Source organism: Podarcis liolepis (assembly GCF_965112155.1).
Source record: "Podarcis liolepis genome assembly, chromosome: 7".
NCBI classification, from domain to species: domain Eukaryota; kingdom Metazoa; phylum Chordata; class Lepidosauria; order Squamata; family Lacertidae; genus Podarcis; species Podarcis liolepis.
In genome coordinates, this window is record NC_139561.1 from 21375014 (window position 1) to 21402996 (window position 27983).

Genomic DNA, 27983 nt, shown 5'->3' on the forward strand with positions numbered 1-27983 from the left:
TTCACACAGGCTTGCAAGCTGTCATCTGTGAGGCGTGATCGGTGTTTGTTTTTAATATAGTTCATGTTGGAGAAGACCTGCTCACATACATATGTGGAAGAGACCACAAGGGCCATCGAGTCCAACCCCCTGCCAAGCAGGAAACACCATCAGAGCACTCCTGAGATATGGTTGTCAAGCCTCTGCTTAAAGACCTCCAAAGAAGGAGACTCCACCACACTCCTTGGCAGCAATTCACCAAACTTTCACCAAACTTTCCCCCGCTTAAGTTTAAAAAGGGGCTTCGCTTAAAAAGGGGCTTCAGGCAACTAACTCCACGTGGAATTCCACGCGACCGCGACCGCATAATCAATGCCACAAAATGCCAAAGAAAATTAACCAGGGCCCCAGTGAACCATAAATCATAATCAGTGCCTGATGTAAATAATAATTAATAATGAGGGTCCAATGTCATCCTCGTCATTATAAAAATAATCCCTCTCTTCGCGCCGCCCAGCCTCCCAAGAAAAAAACCCCACTTCAAACGGTCACAAAGCACAAATTCCACGCGACCGCAACTTGCTATGCCCAATAACCAATGCCCCAAAATGCCATAGAAAATTAATCAGGGCCCCAGTGTACCATAAATCAGTGCCTGATGTAAATAATATATAATAATGAGGCATTCATCATTATAAAAATACCTTTTTTGACACTTTTTATTATTTCTTTGTTTGACCCCTCAGAATTACTCCTCCTCATAGAAATAAACATTAAATTAACAAGTTACTTTTTTTTGAGTGTGTGTTCTTCACTCCCCTTCAAAACAGTGACCAGTGTATACGCCCCCTTTCAATGCAGCCTGCTTACAAAGGCGGGACGACAAAGACCAGCAATAAGCTGTTGCATAACGTTCCCCAAAAACTTTCCCCTGCTTAAGTTTAAAAAGGGGCTTCAGGCAACTAACTCCCACGTGGAATTTCCTATAGTAAGATGGCGGCCGCCTCAGAAGACCACATGGGCAGATAAGATGGCTGCTGGAAAGATCCGGTTACCCAGCAACAGCACAGCTGATTCCGACGCTTTTGAAAGCAGCCGGCAAAGCAAGTGTTGGAGCTCCGAAGCCACTGCGCATGTGACCAAATAGCGAGGACTTACTTTGCTAGAGACAAGGCTACCACAAGCCTCCCTCTCTTCGCGCCGCCCAGCCTCCCAAGAAAAAAAACCCACCTCAAACAGTCACAAAGCACAAATCAGTAAACATAATAAACATTAAATTAACAAGTTACCTTTTTTTCAGTGTGTGTTCTTCACTCCCCTTCAAAACAGTGACCAGTTTTGAACAGTGGCTTCAGGCAACTAACTCCTCCGCCTCCTCCGCTCGCCTCCTTCCCTCGCGCCCGCCCCTCGCCCCATCCCCTCGCGCCCGCCCCTCGCCCCCCGCCTCCTTCCCTCGCGCCCTCGCCCCTCCCCTCGCCTCCACCCCCGCCCCTCGCCTCCTTCCCTCGCGCCCGCCCTCGCCCCCTCCCCTCGCCTCCTTCCCTCGCGCCCGCCCCTCGCCCCCGCCTCCTTCCCTCGCGCCCTCGCCCCTCCCCTCGCCTCCGCCCCCGCCCCTCGCCTCCTTCCCTCGCGCCCGCCCCTCGCCCCCTCCCCTCGCCTCCTTCCCTCGCGCCCGCCCCTCGCCCCCCGCCTCCTTCCCTCGCGCCCTCGCCCCTCCCCTCGCCTCCGCCCCCGCCCCTCGCCTCCTTCCCTCGCCCCCGCCCCTCGCCCCCGCCCCTCGCCTCCTTCCCTCGCGCCCTCCACTCGCGCCCGCCCATCGCCCCGTCCCCTCGCCTCCGCCCTGCGCCTCCGCCCCGGAGCCGCAGCAAAGGCTTTAAAGAGCCGCATGCGGCTCCGGAGCCGCAGGTTGCCGACCCCCGGCCTAGACCATGGGTCGGCAAACTAAGGCCTACGGGCTAGATCAGGCTCAATTGCCTTCTAAATCTGGCCTGTGGATGGTCCAGGAATCTCCGCGTGGATTGCCAGCGCGTGGATCGCCAGTGTGCATGCGTTCTTCTCCTCTCCCTCACACGGCAGTGGTGCCTCCTCCTCCCTCCCTCCTCCTGGTTTCTCCCCACCCTGCCTAGAGGAGAAAGGGGGCTGGGCTTTGTTGGTGCCAGCCCCTCTCCGGAGCCCTTTCGCGCTCCGCTCACAAGACACAGGAGCTGAGCACCCCTCTCAAGCAGTCGCCAATGTTGTGGTGTACAACGTTAAGAAGACAATTACTTAGCCTTTTGGCTAATATCAAGTCTAGTGAAGAAGATAATTTGCACAGCATGATGATAAAATAATGGTAATAACTGTCCCCCTGCCCCCCATTTAGCAAGCCATAGATTATTTAATGGCTGAATGGTTGGGTAAAGAGGAATGTTTTCACCTGCCACCTAAATCCATGTAATGATGCTCCCAGGGGAACCTCTCTGGGGAGGGCATTCCACAGATGGGGAGCCACCACCAAAAAGGCCTGCTCTCATGTTGTCACCCTCTGAACTTCTCATGGAGAGTGGGAAACATAGAGAAGAACCTTGGATGATAAGCACAGGATGCGGGTAAGTTTGTATATGGGGAGGCCTGAGGCCCTGAGCTGTGTAAGACTTAATAGGTCAGCACCAGCAGTTTGAATTGGGCCCGGGAACTAATTGGCAGCCAGTGCAGTTGGGCTGGTATCAGCGTTATATGCTCAAACTCTCTTGTTCCGGTGAGCAACCTGGCTGTCAAATTTTGCACCAGCTGAAGTTTCTGAACTGTTTCCAGAGGCAGCCCCACATATAATGCATTGCAATCCATTGACTAGCTTCTATGCACACTCACAGACTCTTCTTTACCCTGCACCCAGCAACCAAGAGGCAGTATCAGAGTTGAAGGACATGTTGCAGGCAGGCAAAAATGACTAAGGTGGGACTTAGGGCCAGTGAAGGATGTGGTCAGAGGAGTCTCCAGTTTTGAGGGCAGAAAGGCTGGGTTGTGAGTGGGGGAAGCACTTGCAAGCACCTTTGCAAACAGCCAGAACCATGGAGCACGGGAGTTGGTTTGTTTCTTGTTTAGCAATCAGCTTGAAAATTGTTTGCTTGTTTTTTTGTTACATCTCTGTAAATGAAATGACTTGAGACCTACTTTTACTGAGATACAGAGAAAAAAATAATTAAAATAAAAAATAAAAATTGGAGGGGCCCAGTCGGTTTCCTCTCCCTTGTCCCAGCTTATCCACTCTGTTAAGGCTGCTCAACTTTCATGCCTACTTGGTAATCCAGCCAGACATTTGGAGAAAGCCGTTAAAATCTTGGAAGAACACACACAGTGACATTTTTACAAATATTTTAATAGACTGGGTTATTGGTCTTGTGCACTACTGAGCGAAATTTTAATTATCTGTGTAATGAGGCTAGGACAGATTTAAGTGCTTCCCTGCCTGTCTTTTCGAAAACGGTAGTCGTTTGTTCCCACATTAACAAGCAGCGAAGGACTTCACTTCTGCTCTGATCATGGAGTCATTTCAATAGGATTCAGATTATGGCTCTTCCTTCCCAGTCTCACTTTGCCAGTCTAAATATGACTCTTCCCCATTTCTACATCAATTTGCAAGTTCCTTTTTTTTAAAAGTCCTCATGAAAATTCATCAGCATTTTAGTGTGAATTTTTCCTAATATACACCTTAGTATGTAATTTCCCCTAATGTGTACATTCACGCAAAGTGATTTTTCCTAATGGGATGCATTTTTATATTTTGCTTTCATTAAAATAAGCAATTTTATAAACACTTTACCCCAGTGGGGTACATTTTTGTACCCATTACTTGGCTAGAGAGAAGCGTGAATTTTGAGGGATGGCTGTGCTTCAGTTTGCGTATTGTTTTGGAAAGTGTGAATTAGGTTGTTTCATCTTAAACTGCACATGGAGTCAAATTTCTCATTCAGCACTACCCAAAAACAAACATGATCTCCCTCCACTGTCAGAGGTAGTACAGGCCATTACCATTCTGTGCACGTTCAAAGCACCCACGGCTGTGCATGTGTGCATTGTCATGAACCCAGAAGTAGAATAACAACAACAACAACAACAACAAATTATTTATACCCCGCCCATCTGGCTGGGCTTCCCTTGCCACTCTGGGAGGCTTCCAAAAAATATTAAAATACTGCAATACATCATAGTTACATAGTTATTGAATTACTACACTATGTAGTAAGTGATTTCATTAAAACCCACAGATGCTTTAAAGATCATTAGGGTCTTGACTGCCTTTCATATCCAGGTGAAAAAGATGGTGCCTAATACTTAAATACACAGAATCCATTGCAGTAGTCTTTGTCCACCTAAACATGTACACTAATTCACACATCCAACATTGGTCCCACTGGACAAAATGAAGTAGGGAAAGTTGGCATTTAGAGGTGAATATCTCACTTAAATTACAGGCAGAGTAATTTCTCGGTGGAAAAACTTAGAAGTTCATTTTTTATTTCAACACATCAAAGAAAAAGGCATAAAAGGGGGCGTAACTGTGCAGAGCAAGCTTATACACGCTCCACCATCGTGGGGTTGCAATGACCTGGAATGCAACCCCCCTGCAAATTGGGGGTTGCTTGTATACCTCTGAATATTAGTCACTGGGAATGGCAGGTGGGGAGAATGCTCTTGCTCTCAGGACCTGCTTGTGAGCTTCCCATAAACATCTGGTTGACATTATGAAACAGGTTTTGATGGGCCTTTGGTTTGATCCAGAGAGCCCTTCCTATGTTCTTGTTTCCTTATGAGGTGGACCACTCTAGGAAGTAGTCTTCCAAAACTTGGTTGCAGTGGAATTAAAATGTGAATTTCTGGCAAATGACCATTTGAACTTCTTTGTACGGAAGGTACGAATGATGGCATCGGGAAGGAAGAACAATTACTGTGCTTTCACAGTAACTCTTGAGGGATCTGATGATGAAGGGAAGGAGAAAAGAACAGATACTGAGAGCATGCAGGAGGCTTTTGAGAAGTTCAGAAGACGGCGGCAGGTAAGGGTGAACAGTGTTGTGGCTTCCACAAAGGCATTGAGATCAGTTGTCGGAACGTTGCTGGCTTTCTGCTAGGCATCAGAAAGCAACAAATGCTCACCCGTTAATGTTTGATATTAGCAGACGAGGTCAAAACAGTGTAACCTTCCTACCTGGTTACAGTGATCTGTGCTTCATTCCTTTCTCGATTATTGTAATGCGCTATATGTGTGTTGCCTCTAAAGACCATTCAGAAACTTCAGTCGCTTCTGAATGCTGCAGCCACACTTCTTACAGAGGTGGGATTATAGGGCTCATACGTCTCTTCTCCCTCATCACCACCTTTGTAGCAGCTGCAATGATGGCTTGGTTATTTCTGATCGCAATTCAAAGTGCTGGTTTCGAAAGCCCTAAGTGAAGGCAGTGATGTGGGTTTTCTGGAAAACAATCATATGCAAATTAGAGTAAAAGATTGTCTCATGCATTTTATGCCCAACTGATCACTGCGCTCTGCAGGAGAGGGCCTCCTGCAGATACCATCTTGTCAAGACTTTCATTCCATACAATGTAGGGATTAGGTCTTCAGCATGCTGGCAACTGCCCTATAGAATGCTCTCATGTTATATGTTAGAGAGATACTGGCCCTTTTGTCGTTTCAGAAGCTCTATTAGAAGACCTTCCTCTTGTGACAAATCTTTTGGGGAGAGATCTTTATCCCAATCTTCATCTGCTGTGCAATTGTTTTTATGTATAAAATTCGTTCTTTAATGTTTTAATTGCATTGTCTTATCATTTATGTGTTTGCTACCCTGGGATCCTTTGGGAGGAACGGTGTGTTAAGATTTTATGCATAAATGAATAACATCATTCTAGTTACAGGTAGGTAGCCGTGTTGGTCTGCCATAGTCGAAACAAACAAACAAAAATCTTTCCAGTAGCACCTTAGAGACCAACTAAGTTTGTTATTGGTATGAGCTTTCGTGTGCATGCACACTTCTTCAGATACACTGAAACAGAAGTCACAAGACCCTTATATATAGTGAGAGGGTGGGGAGGGGTATTACTCAGAAGGGTGATGGGAATGGGTGATTGGCTAATAGGTGTGGTAAACCTGTTGACGACTGTTAACAACTGCAATTGGTCTTACAGGAAAAAGCAAGGGGTGGGATGGCTAAAAATAGCTATATCATGTATAATGAGATAAGAATCCAATGTCTCTATTCAGACCAAATTGCAACTTATTGTTTTAGTTGTTTAGTCGTGTCCGACTCTTCGTGACCCCATGGACCAGAGCATGCCAGGCACTCCTGTCTTCCACTGCCTCCCGCAGTTTAGTCAAACTCATGCTGGTAGCTTCGAGAACCCTGTCCAACCATCTCGTCCTCTGTCATCCCCTTCTCCTTGTACCCTCCATCTTTCCCAACATCAGGGTCTTTTCCAGGGAGTCTTCTCTTCTCTTGAGGTGGCCAAAGTATTGGAGCCTCAGCTTCAGGATCTGTCCTTCCAGTGAGCACTCAGGGCTGATTTCCTTCAGAATGGATAGGTTTGATCTTTTTGCAGTCCATGGGACTCTCAAGAGTCTCCTCCAGCACCATAATTCAATAATGCAATAATGCAACTTATTACCAAACTTAAAACCATGTAGAGCCCATATTACTATTAATTATTATTATTATTAATTATTATTCCTGTGCTTTATCTGTTGGAACTCAGTGTGGGGCCTTTTGGCTTTGGACATTATTAGAGACGTACAGTGGTACCTTGGTTTACGAACGTAATCAGTTCCAGAAGACTGTTCGACTTTTGAAATGTTTGAAAACTGAGGTTCAAAGGGCGGTCTGAAAATTTAATTGAGAAACACTCAGCGGAAGCTGTTCAACTTCTGAGGGGCGTTTGAAAACGGAAGCATTTACTTCCGGGTTTTTGGTGTTCAAAAACCGAAACGTTTGACTTCCGAGACATTTGAAAACCGAGGTACCACTGTATATTGTTTTTAAGTAGGTTTTATCAAATTATTGGTTTTATTATTTATTAAATTAGTTTTTATTAAAATGCTTTTCAAGTGCTGTAGACAGCACGTCAGTTGATACATAAAATGGTGGAGTTCTTCTTTATCTATGGGCTGGTTTGCTGGATCAGATGTTACATTTTACTTAGATCTAAGCCCTGTCCGATTCAGGTGGGTGCTGGAGGTGTAAAACTGTAAATACCTCTCTGAGACACAGGATTTGAGCATGTCCAGTGATATTTCTTTTTCATCAGAAATTGTCATCCGTATCAATTTTGTATTGGCAAGATCCTTGAAATTTTCAGATGTTTGTGTAGTTTTAAATCGTATTTCTCACATGGAGATTAATGGTGGGACAAGAAGAACGGATGCTGTGGGCCCTACTGATCACTAAGAGACTTATTATTTGAGCCTGAAAGGATAAATATCTGCTATTTCTTTTGCAATGGTTTGATGACATTAACACTCTTGTTACAATTGAGCATGTTTTATATAAACACCAACTCTTGGATACATAATTGGACATTTAGATGGTATATATTGATCTATATGTGTAAACTAAGATGGATGTGTTGATGTTTAAATGTATTGTCAATGTAAGCTGAGGGTTATTTTTCCTCCCCCCATTTTTAAAAATAAAACTAGTGCAATAAAAATCAATGATAATATTAGTTTTAAAAATGCATAGCAGCAAGCAAGAGAGTGCCCTCCTTCCTTGCTCACCTGGTGTGCCCACCCTGCCTCCAACACTTCTGACTGCTCATATTGGGTGGGTGTCAGCATTTGAGCAGGACCGCAGGAACAGCCTTGCAGGAAGAGGCGTCTCTGACCCAGTGGAGGCTGGTCCATTAAGGTGGATACTACTACCAACAAAACACTAAAATACAATAACCTATTAAACATTAAAAGCTTCCCTAAACAGGGCTGCCTTCAGATGTCTTCTAAAAGTCTGGTAGTTGTTCTTCTCTTTGACATCTGGTGGGAGGGCGTTCCACAGGGCGGGGGCCACTACCGAGAAGGCTCTCTGCCTGGTTCCCTGTAACTTGGCTTCTCGCAGCGAGGGAACCGCCAGAAGGCCCTCGGAGCTAGACCTCAGTGTGGTGTGGCGTCTGTGGTGGGTGCCACAGAGAGGGATTCCTGAAATATATTGTTACATGCCACCCCACCCTCCAAGCAGTGAGAGGCGCAAGGGATCTCAAGCGCATCACCCAGGGTTTGGTTTCCTTGAAATGCAAGTTAGCAGAAGGTGTGCTGTCTTTAGGGCCTATGACTTTATTTCCACATACAGTGGACGCTCAGGTAGTGAACGTGATCCATGAGGGAAGCATGTTCACAACCCACAGCGCCGCGTCTGTGCACGTGCGGTTGCAATTCAGCGCAAGTGCCGAAACCCAGAAGTAACCCATTCCGGTACCTCTGGGTTTGGCGTGGTGCGCAACCCGAAATTGCGCAACCCAAAGCATCTGTAACCTGAGGTATGACTGTATATACAAGCTGAGCATTGGGGGGAGGGGTTCTCAGTCTTAATACCTCAACAGATCCAGCACGGAGCAAAAAACATTGCTCTCTGCAGTTTCTAGCATTTAGCTTTTCATCTCTCTCTCTCTCCCCCCCCCCTCTCTCTCTCTCTCACACACACACACACACACTCACACAACCACCAACTCTGGATATTGTTCTTTTCCCTACCTAGGATTTCATGGCCTCTAGCCGGGTGAGCACAATGGGGTGAAATGTTTCCTCTCCCCTTTCTTTGCCACTTCCTTGACAAAAGGACTGGTTTGGCAGGCTTCCTCTTGCATATTCTGCCCCCACAGGTATAGGTTGAAGGTTTGGAAGGGAACCCAGGGTTCCATCCAGACTGACTGGCGCCCCCCCCCCAAATCATAACACTACATATTTTGAAAGTGCATAGAAATCTATTCGCTGACAACTCTTCTGGAGACCCTGGCCCCGTTTCTCAGCTTACAAAGTTTTAGACAGCCATAAACTTCCAGGAACAAAAGCATCCCTTGATGCAAAGCATCCGTTAGAAGAAGAAGAAAATCTAAACAGGTTTATCTTAAGCCCCAAATGGTGTTGTGCAACCGGACACAGATTGAAAAGATGGATATGGAAATAACCAGTTTAGTCCACTGAGAGAGACATTGCTGCCAGTGTGTACGATATTCCGTTACCTGGTGCGAACATCCGCTGCATTTTAAGGATCCAGACAAGCTGGCTCTCCCCATTCATATTTAAGGAAAGAAAGTTTAATTCTTCTTTGATGCCTCCCAAGAGGTGAAGCTGTTGTCTTGATGCTGAAAACTCATCTCGGCACATAGTAATTCTAGGCATTATTAAAATTAATGATTGTTTTTCCTCCTTATAGATTTGTGCACCCGCTTGCAGATTAAAGCTCTGTGCACAAATTGTATTGGCTTTTCGTTTTACCTATAGATTTAATTGTGTGTCTTGGTAGCAGCCCGAATTGCTAATTAAGTCTGATGAAGATTATTCCTATATTAGTTTTTCCTTTGTGGCATTTGGTTTTAATTTTTGCTTAAAAGCAATTTTAACTGTTTCGGCCATGCCCCGCATTGGGTGGCTTCAGTTGCAACCCGTAGCTGCATAGTGGATTAGGAAGGTAAAGTGGGGCAGTGCAGTGCAAACTAAGACACTATTGATGGGATGGGATGGGATGGGTTTTGAGGAGAGATCTGGCAGTGGGAAGCGGGATATAATCAGTAGAAGGGGAAGATCTACAGCAAGTTGCAGAGACCTTTCAGGGACAGGAGATAGATGGCTAATCCAGCAAATTTTTAAAGGCTCAGTGTCAAAAGCTCAAACTTTTAAAGGCCTTATAGCATTGAACCGCAGCATTAGAAGGGAACTTGGTGGTCATGTAGTCTAACCCTGCCCCCATAGTACATGAAATATACTTGGAGTCGAGTGTGGATTTCATTCTCTTTATTCAGCTCATAGTGGTGAGGAATGCAAGTTCCCCCGAAATGTCTGCTTTATATACATTATTTACACAATGGGAGCCACGTGGTTGGCTAATTCTGGGATTCTCCTGTAGGCCAATCAGGTTGTGGCTTCACTTCCACCTGGAGTTGGATTGGGTGGCTCCTGTGGACCAATCAGATTACTGCATTCTGGATCCTATTGTTCTAGAACCAATCAGACTGCTGCAATTTGGATCCTCTTCAACTCAGTACATAACAGTGCAAAAACAAACAAACCCCAAACCCTGTTGCGTCAGCATCCAGATAGCTGGTCACCCAGCCTTAGCTTAGAAACAGGAAGGCAGCAAGGGTGTGGCACGTCCTTGCATTTCTCCAGCCTTGGCTCAGCTGGAAGTAAACACTGGAGCGTAGAGGTTTAGAGAGATGCAGTGGAAGCTGGCTGCGGTATGTGCCTATCCCCTCGCTGTGGCCATATAAGAGCCTGTCGGCAGGAAGGGAAGGGCAACTCAGCAGCGAGACAGGCGGGGAATGTAACTGGGGAGGCAGGCCCAAGGAAACCGCAGAAGGTTGTCTCCAACTAAGTTCTGTTCAGAGTAAGGTAAAGGTAAAGGGACCCCTGACCATTAGGTCCTGTCGTGGCCGACTCTGGGGTTGCGGCGCTCATCTCGCTTTATTGGCTGAGGGAGCTGGCGTACAGCTTCCGGGTCATGTGGCCAGCATGACTAAGCCACTTCTGGCGAACCAGAGCAGCGCATGGAAACACCGTTTACCTTCCCGCCGGAGTGGTACCTATTTATCTACTTGCACTTTGACGTGCTTTCGAACTGCTAGGTTGGCAGGAGCAGGGACTGAGAAACGGGAGCTCACCCCATCACGGGGATTCGAACCACCGACCTTCTGATCGGCAAGTTCTAGGCTCTGTGGTTTAACCCACAGCGCCACCCGCGTCCCTTCCTGTTCAGAGTAGATCCACTGAAATGACTTAAACACACAATTCCTAGTAGCTCCCTATGGCTAGACTGATGCACGCCTTCTTCATTCAAGCCTCCTAAATGTTAGCACGTGAGTAAGGAACCTCAGGCCCTGGGAACAAATGTGGCCCTATGGACCTCTCTACCTGGCCCTTGGCATTCTCCCCAGGCCACACTCCTTCCGCTCTGCTCTGCTTCCTTGAGTGCTTTTGTCTGGCTGGGAAGTGTCTGTGAAATGTGACAGCACCTATTAATTTGCCTGGAAAAGCCCCACCCTCATGCTGAAAGAACACAGGGAGCCACTTTATACCAAGGCAGGCTTGGGCAGTGTTCACACTCGCAGAGTTTCCATTTCTGGGTTTTTAACCCGTGTCCGCACGACATTCTTCCAAATGCTTATGTAGCCTGTGCTTTGCTTTAAAATACTGCTGTTGGATGCTTTGTTTCTCAAACCAGCTTCACACCAGTTGGAGTCCTCCAGCTATTCCTATTTTGTCTCCTGCCAAGGTGCAAACACTCTTGCATAAGAGTAAAGACATGGCTGCCCAGTGCATACACAAACAGAAATGAATCTGACACTAATGAAGTCCTGTGGATGTGAACAGCTGGGGAGAAAGCTGTTAATGCACTGGAACAAGCCCATATGACTTCACTGCACTCTAAATCGGAAATGTGAGCACCCTTTAGCTGTCCCTATCTAGCCCAGTATTGCTTCCTGTGCCTGACAGCAGCACTTTAGGCTCTCAGGCAGAAATAGGGACTCCATCATCCGCTTCCTGGTCCTTTTGAAGATGCCGTGAATCAAACTCGGGCCCTTCTGTATGCAATGCATGTGCTTTACCGCTGAGCAGCTGTCCCTCCCTAAAGGGACGGCGTACTGAGATGCGGCATTCAACATACATCTTCTAAAGTCACCCTGCGTGGCACATAAACAACAGCTGATTTTACAACGGTTGGTAGAAAGAAGGGGGGGCTCTCTGCGTTTGTGGGGGGAAACAATTGAGATCGAAGCAATTATCCGAGGGGGCCTAAGTTAGCTGAGCTTGATATATAGCCATTGTAAAAATCCTCGCCGCGGTGGGGTTAATTATTTCTGGGCTGTGGTTAATTTGCCAGAAAACTGCGGTGCCTTTTGTAAGGTGGTAACGGTGGGGAGCCTGGTGCTTTCTGCGAAAGGGGGGCGCAGTTGGGTTGCCTTTCTCGTTTCATTAAGTAGAGACCAAAGTGCCGTGTCAGAAGGCCGTTTGCAGGGAAACCAGAGAGATTACACTAATATCACGGTCCCACCTAAAGGCCTAAATGGATTTAGGATGCCCAGCAGAAGCCGGTTACCTCCCACTGAGCACATTTTCTTATCTCTGATCCATGCCTTGTACTCTTAAGGCGGGCGCACAGCATCGCCCACCGATAGGGAAAGCGGCCCCGTTTAACTACATCTCTCAGCGTGAAATCCAAGCTGTTGGAAAACAGCTTGTGATCTCTTTTTTTTTTGTTGCCGTAGCACAGTCTTGTTCAGTTATTTCAGTTTTCTTACATTTTCTTGTTTCCCAACTACTCCTGTACCATCCTCGCCAACATTGCATCGGAAGCTGCCATCTGCTGAACCCAGACCATTGGTCCATTTAGCTCAGGACTGTCTACACTGAGTGGCAACGGCTCTCCAGGGTTTCAGACAGGGGTCTCTCCTAGCCCTAACCTGGCGATGCCAGGGATTCAACCTGGGCCTTCTGCACACAAAGCAGTCCTAATAAGAATACATCCCCTTGGGTCCCCAGATGTTGCTGGACTACAACTCCCATGATCCCTGAACCTTGGCTAAGGTGACTGGGGAAGATGGGAGTTGCAGTCAGACACATTGCGTTTTTTTGCACCTTTTGATCTCAACTTCTGACTTGGATCACCCAGTTTGAAGGGAGGTTATATAGGAACATAGGAAGCTGCCTTACACTGAGTCAGACCACTGATCCTTGGTCAGCACCTAGTTTTCCTAGAGCAGAGGAAGGGGAAACTGTGGCCCTCCAGATGATAATAGACTACCACCTCCATCACCCATAATGGCTGTTCATGCTGCCTTGGGCTGATAGGAACATAGGATACTACCTTAGATGGTCCCTCTGGCTCAGTACACTGATTGGTTGTGGTTCTCCAGGGTTTCAGGCAGGGGATCTGCCCCAGCCCTAACCAGAGATGATGGGGAATGAACCTATGGCCTTCTGCATGCAAAGCAGATGCTCTACCACTGAGCTGTGGCCCTCCTCTTAAGACACAGGAACATAGGGAGTCTCCAGCAGCTTTTCCTGAAGAACCTGAGGCCTTCTGCATGCTAAGCAGGTGCTCCAACATCAAGCCGGGTCTGCTTCCCTTGCTCTTTTGTCCTTCCCAGATGTGGTCCAGCAGAAGCCTCCTCCTCCTTTCATCTGGGCCTCGTCCTCAGCTTGGCATCGTGACTCGGCTCCCACTCCTGTGGAGAAGATGAAATGTCAAGCCAAGGAAATATTGGCGGAATGAGGACCTTGTATACAATTTGTCTCGCTGCAAGAATATGCCTCATAAAGTTGAAATATGTGGACAGCCAGGCTGACAGTAAAAACTGAAGGCTCGTTACATTGCTTTTTGCTGTTGAATTCTCAATTACCAAAGCTGACAAGGCAGAAAGATATCAAGGAAGGAGATTTGGAAGGGGGGGGGCCTTTTTTTTTTTTTTGCCACAAAGGCAACTAAAATAATAATTTTTGTTATGTGCAATACTGGTGGGGGGCTTAGATTTGCATCTGCCTTCACCCATCCTTAAACAAATGTTGCCTACAAAAATACTTAGGCTAGAAGAAATCACAGACATTTAACTTTGCAAATAAGTGAATGTTTTATTCACGGATTTTCCAGAAGTTACAGTAAGCAAGTCTCCATTGGCAGTAAAATGAAGATGAAAAAGGTTCCAAATGACTTAAAGGAAAAGAACTTTGTTTCCTTACAAAAAGGACCACATAATCTCTGGGTTAGCAAAGGTGCAGGCTTTAAAATCTCCATTTTGGAGAGATTCAGTTCACTTGGGGGGTTGTTGTTTTTTTTTGCAACTGGGAGCCATTGACCACATGTCTCCTTGCTCTGGGAAGCATAGGGGAAAAAGGGGAATAGCAGGAAACTAAAAGGTTGCAGGGAGTCTGCTAAGCTCCACCCCCATGGGCAATTCAGGGTTCATGCACACAGGCGTGAGTCAGTAGCTGTATATTACAACATTTTGTAGTTTCAATATTTCTTCATTCAAGATTGATTTCAGCAATTTCTAAGTGCTTAATTACAAATGTCTCTAGGCGGTGTGCAAAGAAACTCAGTGCAGTTAGTTAAAACCAGAATTCATTTGAAATGCCTGCAGGAATAAAGAAGTCTTCTGTAGGTCCTGGAAGGTCAACAGGAAGAAGGTCTGTCTGACCTCAACTGGGAGTTCCATAAAACTGGGCTCACAACACTGAACACACAGCTCCTGGTGAATATGAGCTGTGCATCCAAGCCAGGGGTATCACTAAGAGTGACTTCAATGATTGGGCAAGGATTTAAAGGTTCAGGCGGTAGCTGAGGTCTCCTTGACCTAACAACTTAAGGGCCTTGCAAATTATTACAATAACCTTGACCCTGACCTGGTAGCATATGGGCACCCAGTGCAAGCTTTTGAGCACCAGCTACCAATAGTCTGTCCCCATCAACACTCTATTCACAGTACAGTGGTACCTCAGGTTACAGACGTTTCAGGTTACAGTCTCCACTAACCCAGAAATAGTACCTCGGGTTAAGAACTTTGCTTCAGGATGAGAACAGAAATCATGCAGCAGCGGCGTGACGGCAGTGGGAGGCCCCATTAGCTAAAGTGGTGCTTCAGATTAAGAACAGTTTCAGGTTAAGAATGGACCTCCAGAACGAATTAAGTCTTTAACCCAAGGTACCACTGTATTTTGCAGCAGCTGGAGCCTCCAAACCAGGCCCAATGGGGAGTTCCACATAGAGCGTGTTGCAAATCTTGAGGTTACCAATGCATGGCTCACTGTGGTCAGACTTACTCTGTCCAAGGACTGCTATAGGCATACCAGCCACAGCTGGTAAAAGGCACTCCTAGCACTAAGGCTACCTGGGCCTCCAGCAACAAAGATGGATGCAGGAACACCCACCTGCCCACCAATTTGAACAGACAGGTTGGACCTGCTGACGCCCAAGATCCTGTCCAACTCTAAAGTTCTGTAGCCATACTTTGAGTAGACTATTGCCTATGAATAAGTGATGTCTGTTAATGTCAATGGGTCTGATCTGTGTAGAACACAGTTGTACACAACCCAATGATTCTCATTTCCTCCCTTTCTCTCGACCTTTTTGGTGGCCCAAACCCACAAGAATTCTCCTTAAGTTCTCCTCTGATGCTTACAGACTCCCCACCACTTTCTGCTGCTCCCATCAGATGCCTAACATACTTCCAAGTTGAGTCTCCATCAACACCTGCCCGTGTGCAGTACTCATTTTTCCAGAAGAGGCTGAGCTAAGCTTGGCTTAGTCTGCTCACAGCACTAGGAACTGATAAGACACCATGGTTGGCGATAAGAGAAACAGAAGGAGAGAGAGAGAGAGAGAGAGAGAGAGAGAGAGAGAGAGAGAGAGAAGGGCTCCCAGGAGACAAGAAGCTGATTGAGGCTTCTCGGAGGGAAATGGCTTGTTTATCGCAAACATCATGGATCATTAGCAAAAGTGGCAAGGAAGGTTTTGAAGAAAAAACAAACCTTGATTATTTATTGAGTACCGACGACGAGCTCCGCATCTTGCGAAGGCAGAAGGGAGAAGCCGACTTCATTTCTCTTGCAATTAAGAAGTGCATAATGCTTCTGAAGGAAGAAAGGCATTTGGAATTTTGCATGTACATTTGCATGGAATAAATAATCAAATGCGTGTGCGTGCGCATGCGTGCAGGGGGTGGGAAAATGCCTTTGCATAAACACACACACGATTGCCTGCTTGGTGTGCAGTTCCTGTTTCTTTTTCCCAGAGAAGGTTTGGAGCTGGAGGACTCCGTAGGAGGACAAACTGCCCCGTTGTGGTTTAACACTAGAACTCGCGGAAATCCTGGGAAGCTCAATGTTGGAAGATTCAGGACAGAGAAAAGGAAAGACTTCTTCACGCAGCGCATAGTTAACTTAAGGAACTCGCTCCCACAGGGATCAAGCTCCCAGGAACTTGCAGGGAAAAACTGACAATGATGATACTTTAAACAGAGGAAGAAAGATAAATTTCCTTGTTAGAAGGAATCCTTTTATAATCCGCTCCTTGACATCGGAATCCCTGCTAAGAACATAAGAACCAAAGAATATGCTCCAGCACCCTGTTCTCACAGTGGCCAACCAGATTCTGCAATGGGAAGCCCATATGCAGGACCTGAGTGCAACAGCCCTTTCCTGACTTGCGGTTTCAAGAAACTGGCATTCAGAAGCATTTACTGCCTTTGGCAGTGGAGAACAGCCATCATGGCTAGTAGCCATTGCTTGCAGGGATGAATCAATGGGAGCTTTCCCCTCCATCATAAATTTTAGCTCATTTATGTGTGACAGTGAGTGGAGGCTTCTTTCATCAGGATCAAGGCAGGGGAAAGTTTACCGTTCCCTTCTCTGCGTGCCGCAACCTCCGTGGAAATCTCCACCTATGTTTAAGATGGAAGGTACAAAAATGCCTGACATGGCTGCAAGCTGTTCTGCGCTAGGTCCTGAGACCCCGGAGGGCTGCTGCCAGTCAGAGAAGACAACACTGGTCTAGATAAACTCAGCCTAAGGCAGCTTCCTGTGTTCACAGCCACAAAATACTTAGTTACCCTAATAATCCCAAGTAGCCTAATAAATTTGCAGAAGGGTGGGAGGGTGGGAGTAGATGACGCTGCTGTCACTGCAGGCAATTCCTCTCCCTTTGTCTCATTAACTGAGCGGATGATTGTCAGCACCTGGGCGAGCCTTCCTTCCGAAAGAGATCCGTGTGTCAGAAACCGTTTGCGGGCAGATCCTGACTCTGGAGATGAAGTTATAAATTAAGCTTTTATGAAGGCATAGAAAAGCATCCTGATGTCCTTTTTATAGCTACATATCTGAGTAATGGCAGTAAATTAGCTGACATGCACCCAAGGACATCTTACCCTTGTGCCACCATTGATTGCTTGGTTCTATAAATCCCCCCCCCCAGCATCTCGTTGGAGCAGAATTTATCGTGCCGAGGCCCTTAATATGTTTATGATGAGCCTAGATTAGGATGCTGTGATTTTCTGTCACTCAGGCAAAAATCTGGGAAATGGAGGCAAAGCTTGCCACTGCACGCGCATACATATCTCCAATGTTTTCTCCACCGCTGCAACGGGAGCACTGTTGGGCTGCGTGAAATGTGCTGGTTTTAGTGTATAAAGCCCTTGAACAACCTGGGACCAGGATACCTGCAAGATTGTCTCACCCCTTATATGCCCAACCAATCACTATGCTCTGCAGGTGAGGGGCTCCTGCAGATACCTTTGTTCTGCACAATGTAGGTATCACATCCCAGTGTTGTGGTACCTACTCTTTGGAATTCCTTCCCCTTGAGTATTAGGCAGGCACCGTCTCTGTTGGGTTTCCAACACCTGCTGAAGACACTTCTCTTCCAACAAGCCTTTTCAGCAGAGAACTTTCCCCCATCTTCAACTGTACTGGAAATATTTTAAAGATGCACTTAGATGTTTTATCATTTGTGCATTTGCCGCCCTGGACTGTTAAGTTGTGGGTGAACATATCAGATGACACAGCGATTCTTCAAACAGCTCTTGTTTATTCACAGGCCAGAACAGAACAGAACTGAAGGGTTCAGCCAGCCTGCTTATATAGAGCTCCACTAGAACGCAACAGTAACAACTTTCTGTAACTATCCAATCACTGAATGTCACTTTCAATCCCTTATTTGCATATGTGGACCTGAACTATCTACAGTATCCCCCCCCAGCCCAGGGTGAGAACTTCAGTACATAACATGGACTAATTTGGGAGGAAGAGCGGGATATAAATGTAATAAATGTGAAACAAATAAGTAAGTGAAGAGAGATAAACCACCTCTAGGCTTCTTCTTAGCTGGCCATGAAAGATTATTCTATGCCAGGCATAGGCAAACTCGACCCTCCAGATCTTTTGGGACTATAAGTCCCATGATCCCTAGCTAACAGGACCAGTGGTCAAGGATGATGGGAATTGTAGTCCCAGAACCTCTGGAGGGCTGAGTTTGCCTATGCCTGTTCTATGTTGTGTCCAGGCTAGGCTAAGGAAGTGCTTGCTTTGATGGCTTTTGATGTCTGGTGGCTGCTTGCTAGTGGACACCCCCTGCTTCCATGAATATGGGCTGAAGTAGGGCTGCCATATGTCCGGAATTTCCTGAGCATAGCCAGGATTCCTCCATCACAAAAGGCATCCAGCTGGAATTTTCAGGAAGTGGCTAAAATGTCCGGAAAACCCGGGTGTATGTCAGCCCATATCGGAAGCTCAACAACTTTTGTTTTCAGGTTTTCACTTTTTGAAATATTGCAACCGTAGCTAAAAAATAGGGTAGGCTGTTGCGATGTAGGAGAGAAAGGTTTGCTAGCAAGAAGGAACCCGGATATGACATTGTGTGGATTTTTTTGGAGGGAGCAGGAATATATGCTTGCCTGCCACCCTCTTGCATAACATACTGGTATATGTCTGCAAATAAATATTGACTCCTTAACTCTCAAGTGCTTCAGGAAAGAGAATCTTTAGAAGGCTTTCCCTCCCTTTCCTACCAAAACTTTGCACAGCTCCAGAAAGCAAGGGGCATAAAACAAGCCCCTGGCAGAACCAGCCCAAGCCATAAGCAGCATTATCTGCCTGTAAATGGAATACTGGACAATAAAGGAAGTCGAATGGAGGGTTGTGCAGGCATAATTACTGGAAGGCAGAGGAGTGGATTTGCTTGAGTTATGTGCCGGCAGTAACCCAAAACGTCACCCATGAAATAGCTTCCACCCTCTTCCGGCCAACTGAAGACTGGCTCAAGTGGTATTTCAGAAATGGGAGGGCCACAAAACAAAAATACTCCCACTGTATATTGCAGCCCGTAAAAATGCCAGAGTCCGCTATATACTTGCAGGATTTCTGGCCCATCCAGCGTCTCTGCAGGCAGGGACTCGGGGCAACGATGTGAAGAAAAGGGAAAGAAAGAAGAATGCGAGTCTATGTGTGTGTTTAAAGTAATCTAGGGGATTGAGAGCAAAACAACAACGAGATGCAGCCATTTCCCCATTGTGACAAAGTCGTGGGGCTTGAAAAACGGATGCTGTGTGCTGGCCCAAGACTGTCGTGAAAACAGCACCGTCTTTCCTTGGCAGAGATGATTTCGTGGGGAAGAGAAGTGGTCTCACATTCACGAAAGCTGATGCCCTGATAAATCTGCAAGTCTTTCAGATGCTGCACAAAGCTCACTGGGTCATTTTCAACTACGTAAGTCCTACACTCACTGAAATGAATGGGGCATGTTAGTAATGTCCATGAACTTCAATAGATTAGACACTCCCTTTTATTGTTTTAACATTATCTTCTGTGTGTGGCTTCCTGGGCAGCAACCAGCTTCCGACTTCAGCAGACTGGCTTCCGGCTTTGAATTCCAGGCTCTTGTTCCACAGTTGCATCAAGTCCGTTCTCTTTCAAAACACCTTCATCTCCAGAAAATAAAATAAAACACTCTCCAGCCAAGCAGTTCCTGGAACGCTTTGCCCCATGGCACACAATAGCAGGCAATTCAGAGAGTGAGCCTCTCCAGCTTCCTCTGGGAAGACAATCCTCACGGGTGAAGAGTGTTTATTGTAAAGGAGAACTGACGGTCATTTCTTTTGGCCAGCTTTAACCCTTTGCATACATTGCTTCTGACAAGCCGCAGTGGAGCACATCTCGAACTCACCGCCACATTGTTTCCCACAACTTGCTCTGTTTTCCACTAACAATGGGCCTTTTAGAAGACAATGGCTGGTCAGGTCGAGTTGTTCTGGCGCCCTACTTTCTCGCGGCGAGACAGTCTGATTATCCTTGGCACCAGGTTGCCTTCAGCTCTGAAACAGGCTGCAAATGGAAGAAAACACCTGTAGCTAAGTTTTGCATAGACTCCAGTTGAGTGCCTGGATTTTGAGGCAAGGAAATTTCAGCAGGGCCTGTTAAGCTAGAAGATTCAGGGCATGCAAACTCGAGTATTTCCCCACTTTCTCTCTTTGTTGGGTGGTCCATGCAAAATGAGCATCAGGATCTGCTGGGTTGCCATGCAGCGCTCCCATACAGTAGACCTCTGAATTGCAAGGAGGCATCCTTCTCAGTGAAGCACCTTCAGGCCTGTCAACCCAGGTTGGCCATTGGACTCCCTGGGATATAGAAAGGGGCTAGCAGCTCCAGTTGAGTGTTGTTCAGCTGACAATTTCTTCCTGAGGTCTGGCATGTCCCTGCATGCTCTCCCTCCTCTGTCAGAGGCAGCATGACTCTGAGCACCAGCTGCCAAGTATCCGAAGTGGAGGGAGTGCTGCAGCAATCAGGTCCTGCAGGTGGCCTTCCCAGAAGAGGGATCTGACTGGCCACTGCGAAAACAGAATACTGGGCCAGACTGGCCTTTTGACATGGTCCAGTAGGGCTCTTCTTATGTCCTTATCCTTGATTTATGCTCCAGTCCCAACTTACAGCTTGCTTCTTGACCTGGTTGGCTCTCAGGTCCTGTCTACTGTCTGGCCTCCCGGCTCACCTTGCTGCCCATGGTCCAGACTTGGCAAGAGGCCAACACTGTATACTAGAGGACACACACGGGAATCTTCTCTGTGGTTTGTTTTCAAGTGGAAGAGGCAACAAGTTCCCTATCTGTACGGAAACACAGACAGTGTGGAGTAGTGGTTAGTGTCAGGAGCTTGTCCTACACTCGAGTAGGACCCTGGCAGAGACACATGCCCGACTGGCATGTTCTCTCCCTTCTGGTCGATCGTTTGGGATCGACCGAACATCACAGCGACCGATGCCAGCAGACATTGGCACACTTAGGGATCCGCAGAGTCTTCGCAGCTTGCGTAACAGACCTCAGCAACTCAGCATTTCGGCTAATCTACTTTATTTAGATATAAACACTCATGGAGCTCTGCAGCATGGCTCCCTCTCTCTCTAGCATCAGACAGCAAAGAGAAGGAACAAAGGACAATAGTCCCACTTCATGGAACACAGTAACATAAGCATCCTGTCTCCGTCACTTCCTACTTTGTGGAGTCAAAACATACACCGTCATGTGATAGACAAAAATCCCATGACTGCAGGCACGGAGCAGGAATTCTAAGAGTGTCAAATCCCCACTCAGCCATGAAACAACTTGGGTGACCTTGAACCAGTCACTCACTCTCAGCCTGACATAACCTCATTCTGCATGTTCCCTAGCATGGAAAGGAGATTCTGGGGCTGCCTGGTGACCCCTGACACAAGTCCAGAAGGGTTAGGCTTGATGACATCCAGACTCTTCCTGATTCTCGTCATTGTTTCTACCTGGTTGGGCAAATGGGGCATTGCCCAACCAACCTCAGTTTGTCCCCACTTGGCACTTGCCTGTCTTCCTCCCTGCTTACCACCAATGCAAGAGGTGGCGGCAGTGGCCCTTCCTCCTCCTTCGTCTCAGTGCTGCCCCTTGTAGAACGTGGCAGGGAGGAGGAAGGCAAACCTAGAATGCATTGGCACTGCTTGTAATTGGCTCTGGCTCTGCCAATCACCGGCTCTGGCTCCGCCTACTGTTGGGCTCCTTGCCTCCCCACTCTCAGTCTCAATGGGACCACCGCATAAGACAGGCTACAGTTTTGCAAAGTGGTTGATACTGCCCCCCTCCCCTGGGGTTGGTAGGAATGTACAGGGAGCGAATGAAGAGCTAGGGGGTTGAAAGGGGGTTTAGAAAGGGCGAGGGGCAGGAAAAAGGTTTGTGCAGTAAAGTGTGAGAAAATCAATTAGGAAACTATGAGCCTCCGAAAGAAAGGGCATGTACAGAGTGCACCTTCCTTGCCAATGCGGAACTTCTGCATTTAATAAGATTCCACTGTACAACAATATCCGCCCTTTTCTTTTCAGATTGCTAGTAATGGTGACAACAATTCTATGGTTCTATAATACCTTCCTAAGAATTTGGGTTGGGACCAATAACAGTTTTATGAGCTCGCCAATGAGTCTTTTGGAAACCTTGATATAGGCCAACAGCCATTCTTGTGGAGTTTATAGCAGTCAAACAGTGTGCATTCCAGCATCAGGCGTGCTCAGAATAAAAAAAATAGCAGTGCACCGCATATTCTTAGGCTGTAGTCGAGCACATGGTTGCTTGGGAGTAAGCCTCACTGAACTCACTTGGACTTACCTCTGCATAAAACCTCTGTTAGGCAGTCAAAACTTTGTCCTATAACCTATAGCTATGTAATGATTCATTCTGCAGAGGCAAACCAGAGCAGGGGGACAGTGACAGAGTGCCACCTAGTGGCCCAGCTTTTGATTGACAACCCCAGTCAAGTCCTGATTTCTCATCTGAGAAATTCCTTTAAAGCTTCTGGATGTTTGGTGCGACTGAGTCCTTCTCCTCCCCCTACAACTTGAATTCTGGAATAAATACCTCCCATTCAAATTGATTTTTGTGCGTGTGATGAAGAATGGGGGAAGTGTGTGTGTGTGTGTGTGTGTGTGTGTGTGTGTGTGTGTGTGGAGCAGTGAAGTTGCCATCTATTCCTTTTGTGCCACTGTGCATCACAAAGAATGAAGCTCATAGAATGTCAAGCATATATATGTTAAAAAAAACACAACCGAGCAGGCAAATCAAGCTCTTTTGATACGTGAGATGCTTTCGATAAATATTCCTTTCTGAACCAGGGTCCCTTTGCACCCCGCAGTGCAGACAGCATGAACATGCAAGGTATCAGCCATCAAAATGTATTGAGGGCGGAGGACCCAGCCTTTTGATTAGGTGCCTGCAACTGCCAGGTTGTTCTTTTTAGCTGATCAAGAATTAATTCGGCACGAGCAAGCATTTGAAATGTTAATTGGCTAGGTTTCTGAATAATTCTAATATGCAAGCCCCCAGATGTAACAAATAAGCAAGCTTTGCTATCATCTGTCTACTCCCCCCCCCCCAATACACAGGCACAAACACCCCTTGCAACTTCTTGCAGATGGTCTCCTTCGCCCCCCACCCCAACAATGCAATCTTAGCAAAGGGAATTTATTTCCGGGTGATCACAAATGTCATAAATAGAAACCTATTATCCACAGCATTGATGGGAGCTGGGTCTTGTATTAGAATAATGGGGAGCCAGAAGAGGAATAGATCTCATGCTGCAATTAACTCCGGCTTTCAGTCCTAAATTCTGTTTCGGGAAGGGATAAAGAGGGGTGTGTGTGTGTGTGTGTGTGCGCGCGCGCGCAGAGGCGAGGGGGTTGGAATATTATTTGAGAATCTAATTGAATGCACCTGCTGTCCTCCGATAACGCAGTCAGAGATAATCTAGTGCCACAGGTAAATACCCTTTTCATAGGTGTGGCGCAATGAAGATGAATGGTGCATGTAATTTCCTGCATTATCCACATTTCCGCTCCAGAGCCAGTATGAGAAGCTGCATTCTTCTGATCGCCCTCAATGAAAGGGAAAATGTCAGTGAACTTCTGTGGCCCAGGAAATCCTTCACTGTGTATGCTTCTCATATTTTTTTCTTCCCTCCCTCCTCGTTTCTCCAGACCAGCTCTTGTGAAGATGGTTTGCTGAGAATAGGAGGTGGGGTTCTTTCCTTCCATGTCGGAGCAGAGTTAATGAAAATAGCAGCTTCCTCTTACCTCAAAGCAAGCAACTAACCAGGGGTTCCCAAACAGAGTCATCAGTTCGCCAGGGGTGAACATAAGCTAGCGACTGATGCCTACTTCTCTCCAAAGAAAGAGACCCCCTTCACTCCCCTAAATTCTCTTCTCGTTACCTTCTGGCATGTGAATATTTAGGTGCAAGGACGCAGAAACCTATCAGTTTTGCTCCTTTCAGTTTTTCATTTCTTCAGTCTTAAATTCAGACCTCCACATTTCTGAAGCAATTTGTATTAAAAAACAGACCAAAATTGTGAAAATTCCAGTCTACTGAACTGGTACCGCAGCCTCCCGGGTCACATCCACATCCTACATTTAAAGCACATTTATACTGCTTCAACAACTACAGCTGCCCCAAAGGATCAGGGGAACTGTAGTTTACTTGTCACATATCTAAAATTCCCAGCTCCCTTGACAAGCTACATTTCTCAGAATTCTTTTAGGGAAACCATATGCTTTGAGAGCCAGCGTGGTGTAGTGGTGAACCTTGTTCGCTTCCCCGCTCCTCCACATGCAGCTGCTGGGTGACCTTGGGCTAGTCACACCTCTGAAATCTTTCAGTCTCATTCACCTCACAGAGTATTTGTTGTGGGGGAGGAAGGGAAAGGAGATTGTTAGCCACTTTAAGGCTCCTTAAGGAGAGTGAAGTCCAAACTCTTCCTCCTCCTCTTCCTTCTCCTCTTGAATGCATGGCATCGGTGTGACCTTCAATTGCACCCTTGAGGAATGTGGTTTGGTCTGCAAAGCTGGTGGTAGAAACCTGACTTTGGTGGCACAGAACACAAGGAGCCCCAGTTCACACCACCAGTTGTCTTACTGGTACAGTGGTACCTTAGGTTATGTACTTAATTCGTTCCAGAGGTCCGTTCTTAGCCTGAAACTGCTCTTAACCTGAAGCACCACTTTAGCTAATGGGGCCTCCTGCTGCCACTGCGCCGCGATTTCTGTTCTCATCCTGAAACAAAGTTCTTAACCCGAGGTACTATTTCTGGGTTAGCGGAGTCTGTAACCTGAAGCGTCTGTAATCTGAAGCATATGTAACCCGAGGTACCACTGTACTCAGTATTCTTTAGCCTCCTTTCAGCCATTTGCTCTCCAAGAAAGGGGTTGATGCATAGAGGGATTGAGTCATGCACCAGCCGGACTCCACTCCCAACACCTCTTTTTAGCTGTTCTTATTTTTATCTGTAAGTTGCCTTGAGTTATGTCAGGGGAAAAGGTGGGGTACAAACAAACAAACAAACAAACAAACAAACAACAGCAACACCACCACTGCCTGTGCATTAAGAGAAGGTCTGACAGGGGTACCAGCTGTATTCCATGTGGTGTTGAGGCCTGATCATGTGGAAGAACATACATGAAAGGAGCTAGCTTCACTTCCAGACCTTCAACCAACACGTATAGCTCCTGGGGTGGAGCTAGGCAGTTGGGCATAATTTCAGGAGTTGGGCTAGAACAGGGATCAGCAAACTTTTTCAGCAGGCTTTGTGGGGGGCTGGACTATATTTTGAAAAAATAATAATGAACGAATTCCTATGCCCTACAAATAACCCAGAGATGTATTTTTAATAAAAGGATGCATTCTACTCATGTAAAAACATGCTGATTCCTGGACCATCTACGGGCCAGATTTAGAAGGCCATTGGGACGGATCCGGCCCCCGGGCCTTAGTTTGCCTACCCATAGGCTAGAAGCTCAGCCCTACTCCCTGTTATCCACATGCTAGTAAGATGTAACAAGGTATCAGTTTCCCTTCCAATGTGTGTTAATCGTATGCAGCACTGTTTCTGTTCTGCTGCAGTTCAGCTTCCATTTCACTGTCTGCTGTGGCAAAATTTTACATGGTTCACCGTGTTAGAATTATGTTATCCCACACCGTCCAATGCAAAGAAAACAGAAACTGGAGGGAAAGCAATCCATTTTATATCGTTACCTATCGTTTCCAGAATGAAAACAACAATAGTGAATGATTATTTTATTTCCTGGATTGAATTCCATTTGGGACACAAGACGAATAAGCGAACATCAGCAATTTACGCTCTAGTTTCTGTTTTGTGTTCAAATTTTCCAACATCCCTACGTGTTTTCCCTTCGCTTGGCTAACACGTGATGAGGGCTGATATATTTGTGCGGAATGCCAAGAGCAGCGTTGTGGGATCCATGCTGCTCTGATGGGTTGCCCTTCTCCACAGCGCCAGAGCCTTCGCCACACCGTGACCTTCCTCCGCACGACGGCGTCTTCCGCTCTGAATTGAGAAACAGGGCGCAGAGTTATTGAGCAGGCTAAATTGAGATTAGAGAACCATTTGGTTAATGGCTAGTAAAGTTTCCTGCTCTTCAAACGCCGACCACCGGGCTGAGGAAAACATAAAACTGACAATGTCGCCGCCGAAGCTGTACAAAACACAGATAGACTTGAAATTAGCTCTCCGTATGCAGGGCCTGAAGTAATTACATTTTTATGAGAGAGTGAATGTTTAATGTCATTCTTTAATGGTGTCTCTCAGCCTGCAGAATGCAGTTTTCAAAGCACGTGCGTCCCTGTCAGATGCAGACATTTCTCTTGGCGGTGAACAGCTACATCAGGCTTTTAGCCCGAGGGTTGATTGCATTGGAATTATTATTATTATTATTATTATTATTATTATTATTATTATTATTATTACTATTATTATTATTAACTTTAGGGATGCACCTAAGGCCAGGATGAGTAGTTTGTTATCTTCTTCTATTTATAGCGTGCTTTATCGGCCCAGAATTTGCTCCCAGAGCAGCTTAGAACAATTTAAATTCCTCACAAAACCCTTCATTTCATCGCCCCGTTTTCAGGCTATGAAATTGGGGAGAATGCGGCAATTTTGGGGGGCAGCAGTTTGCGATTCCCAGGCAGGGGAGTTGCCAGTACCACCTTGCAGCTTTGGTCAGCTGCCATATATTCCGCATCCCAAAATGCCCTGGTTCAAAAGGTATTCCAGAGGGCAGCTACCAATTCACCCCTCATAAAAATGTGAAAGAGGAGAAGTGGTTTCTCCCCATTTTTGCCCCTGCTCCTCTTAAGTCTGGGCTAAACTTTCAATAGCGATTTAAAATCATTACAGTAATGAATTTAGACTGCCTGGAACTAGAGATGGGCAAATTTCAGTTCCTCTCAGTTTCTCGTTTCTCCCAACCTCCAGTTGCTAGATCAGCTTTCTTTTTAACATCCCTCAATAAAAATCCACACACATTTTGTGTGCATTGCAATTAATATACACAATTTGCACACAATTTAGCCTAATATATATGTTTTTCTAATGCTTTCCCCTAATATGATGCATTTTTGTACATTACTTTCTCAAAAAAGAAGCATTTTTCTGCGTGCATTTCCTCCTAATAGACACCCTTTTGTATGCCTTTTGTTGTTGTTGCAAACAAGCTGGATGGCTTTAAAAGAGAATTAGACTAATTAATGGAGGATAAGCCTATCAACGGCTCATCACCACAACGGCTAATTTCTCCTTCTATTGTTGGAGGCAGTATGGTTCTGCACACCAGTTGCTGTGAATTGCAAGTGGGGAGAGTTGATGTTACGCTCAAGTCCAGCTTAAGGACTTTGCATCAGGGCATCTGGTTGGGAAAGAATGCTAGACTAGATGGGCCATCGGCCTGATCCAGCAGCGCTCTCCTTAGGTTTTACGGTTAGAGAACTGCATCACAAAATTTGGAGAAGTGCAAATTCTGAAGGGACGTGGGTGGCGCTGTGGGTTAAACCACAGAGCCTAGGACTTGCTGATCAGAAGGTCGGCGGTTCGAATCCCCGCAACGGGGTGAGCTCCCGTTGCTCGGTCCCTGCTCCTGCCAACCTAGCAGTTCGAAAGAACATCAAAGTGCAAGTAGATAAATAGGTACCGCTCCAGCGGGAAGGTAAACGGCGTTTCCATGCACTGCTCTGGTTCGCCAGAAGCGGCTTAGTCATGCTGGCCTCATGACCGGAAGCTGTCTGCGGACAAACGCCGGCTCCCATGGCCTATAGAGCGAGATGAGCGCCGCAACCCCAGAGTCGGTCACAACCAGACCTAATGGTCAGGGGTCCCTTTACCTTTACCTAAATTCTGAAGACTAACCTTGTTCCAGCTTGCATATTCTTTTTATATTTCATTGAAGATGTACAGTGTACACATAACGTGAAGGAAATGAAACAAAAG

At 46.4% G+C, this 27983-nt stretch overlaps 1 protein-coding gene across 1 annotated transcript in view; it reads left to right on the forward strand.

The window, feature by feature from the left end:
• The window catches only part of TTLL10 (tubulin tyrosine ligase like 10), a 210164-nt gene that overhangs the window by 2209 nt on the left and 179972 nt on the right, over window positions 1-27983 (forward strand). The window contains exon 2 of the mRNA XM_083512900.1: window positions 4872-5015. Coding sequence (XP_083369026.1) covers window positions 4878-5015 — 138 coding nt within the window. The 5' untranslated portion in view covers window positions 4872-4877. The remainder of the gene's footprint in view (window positions 1-4871; window positions 5016-27983) is intronic.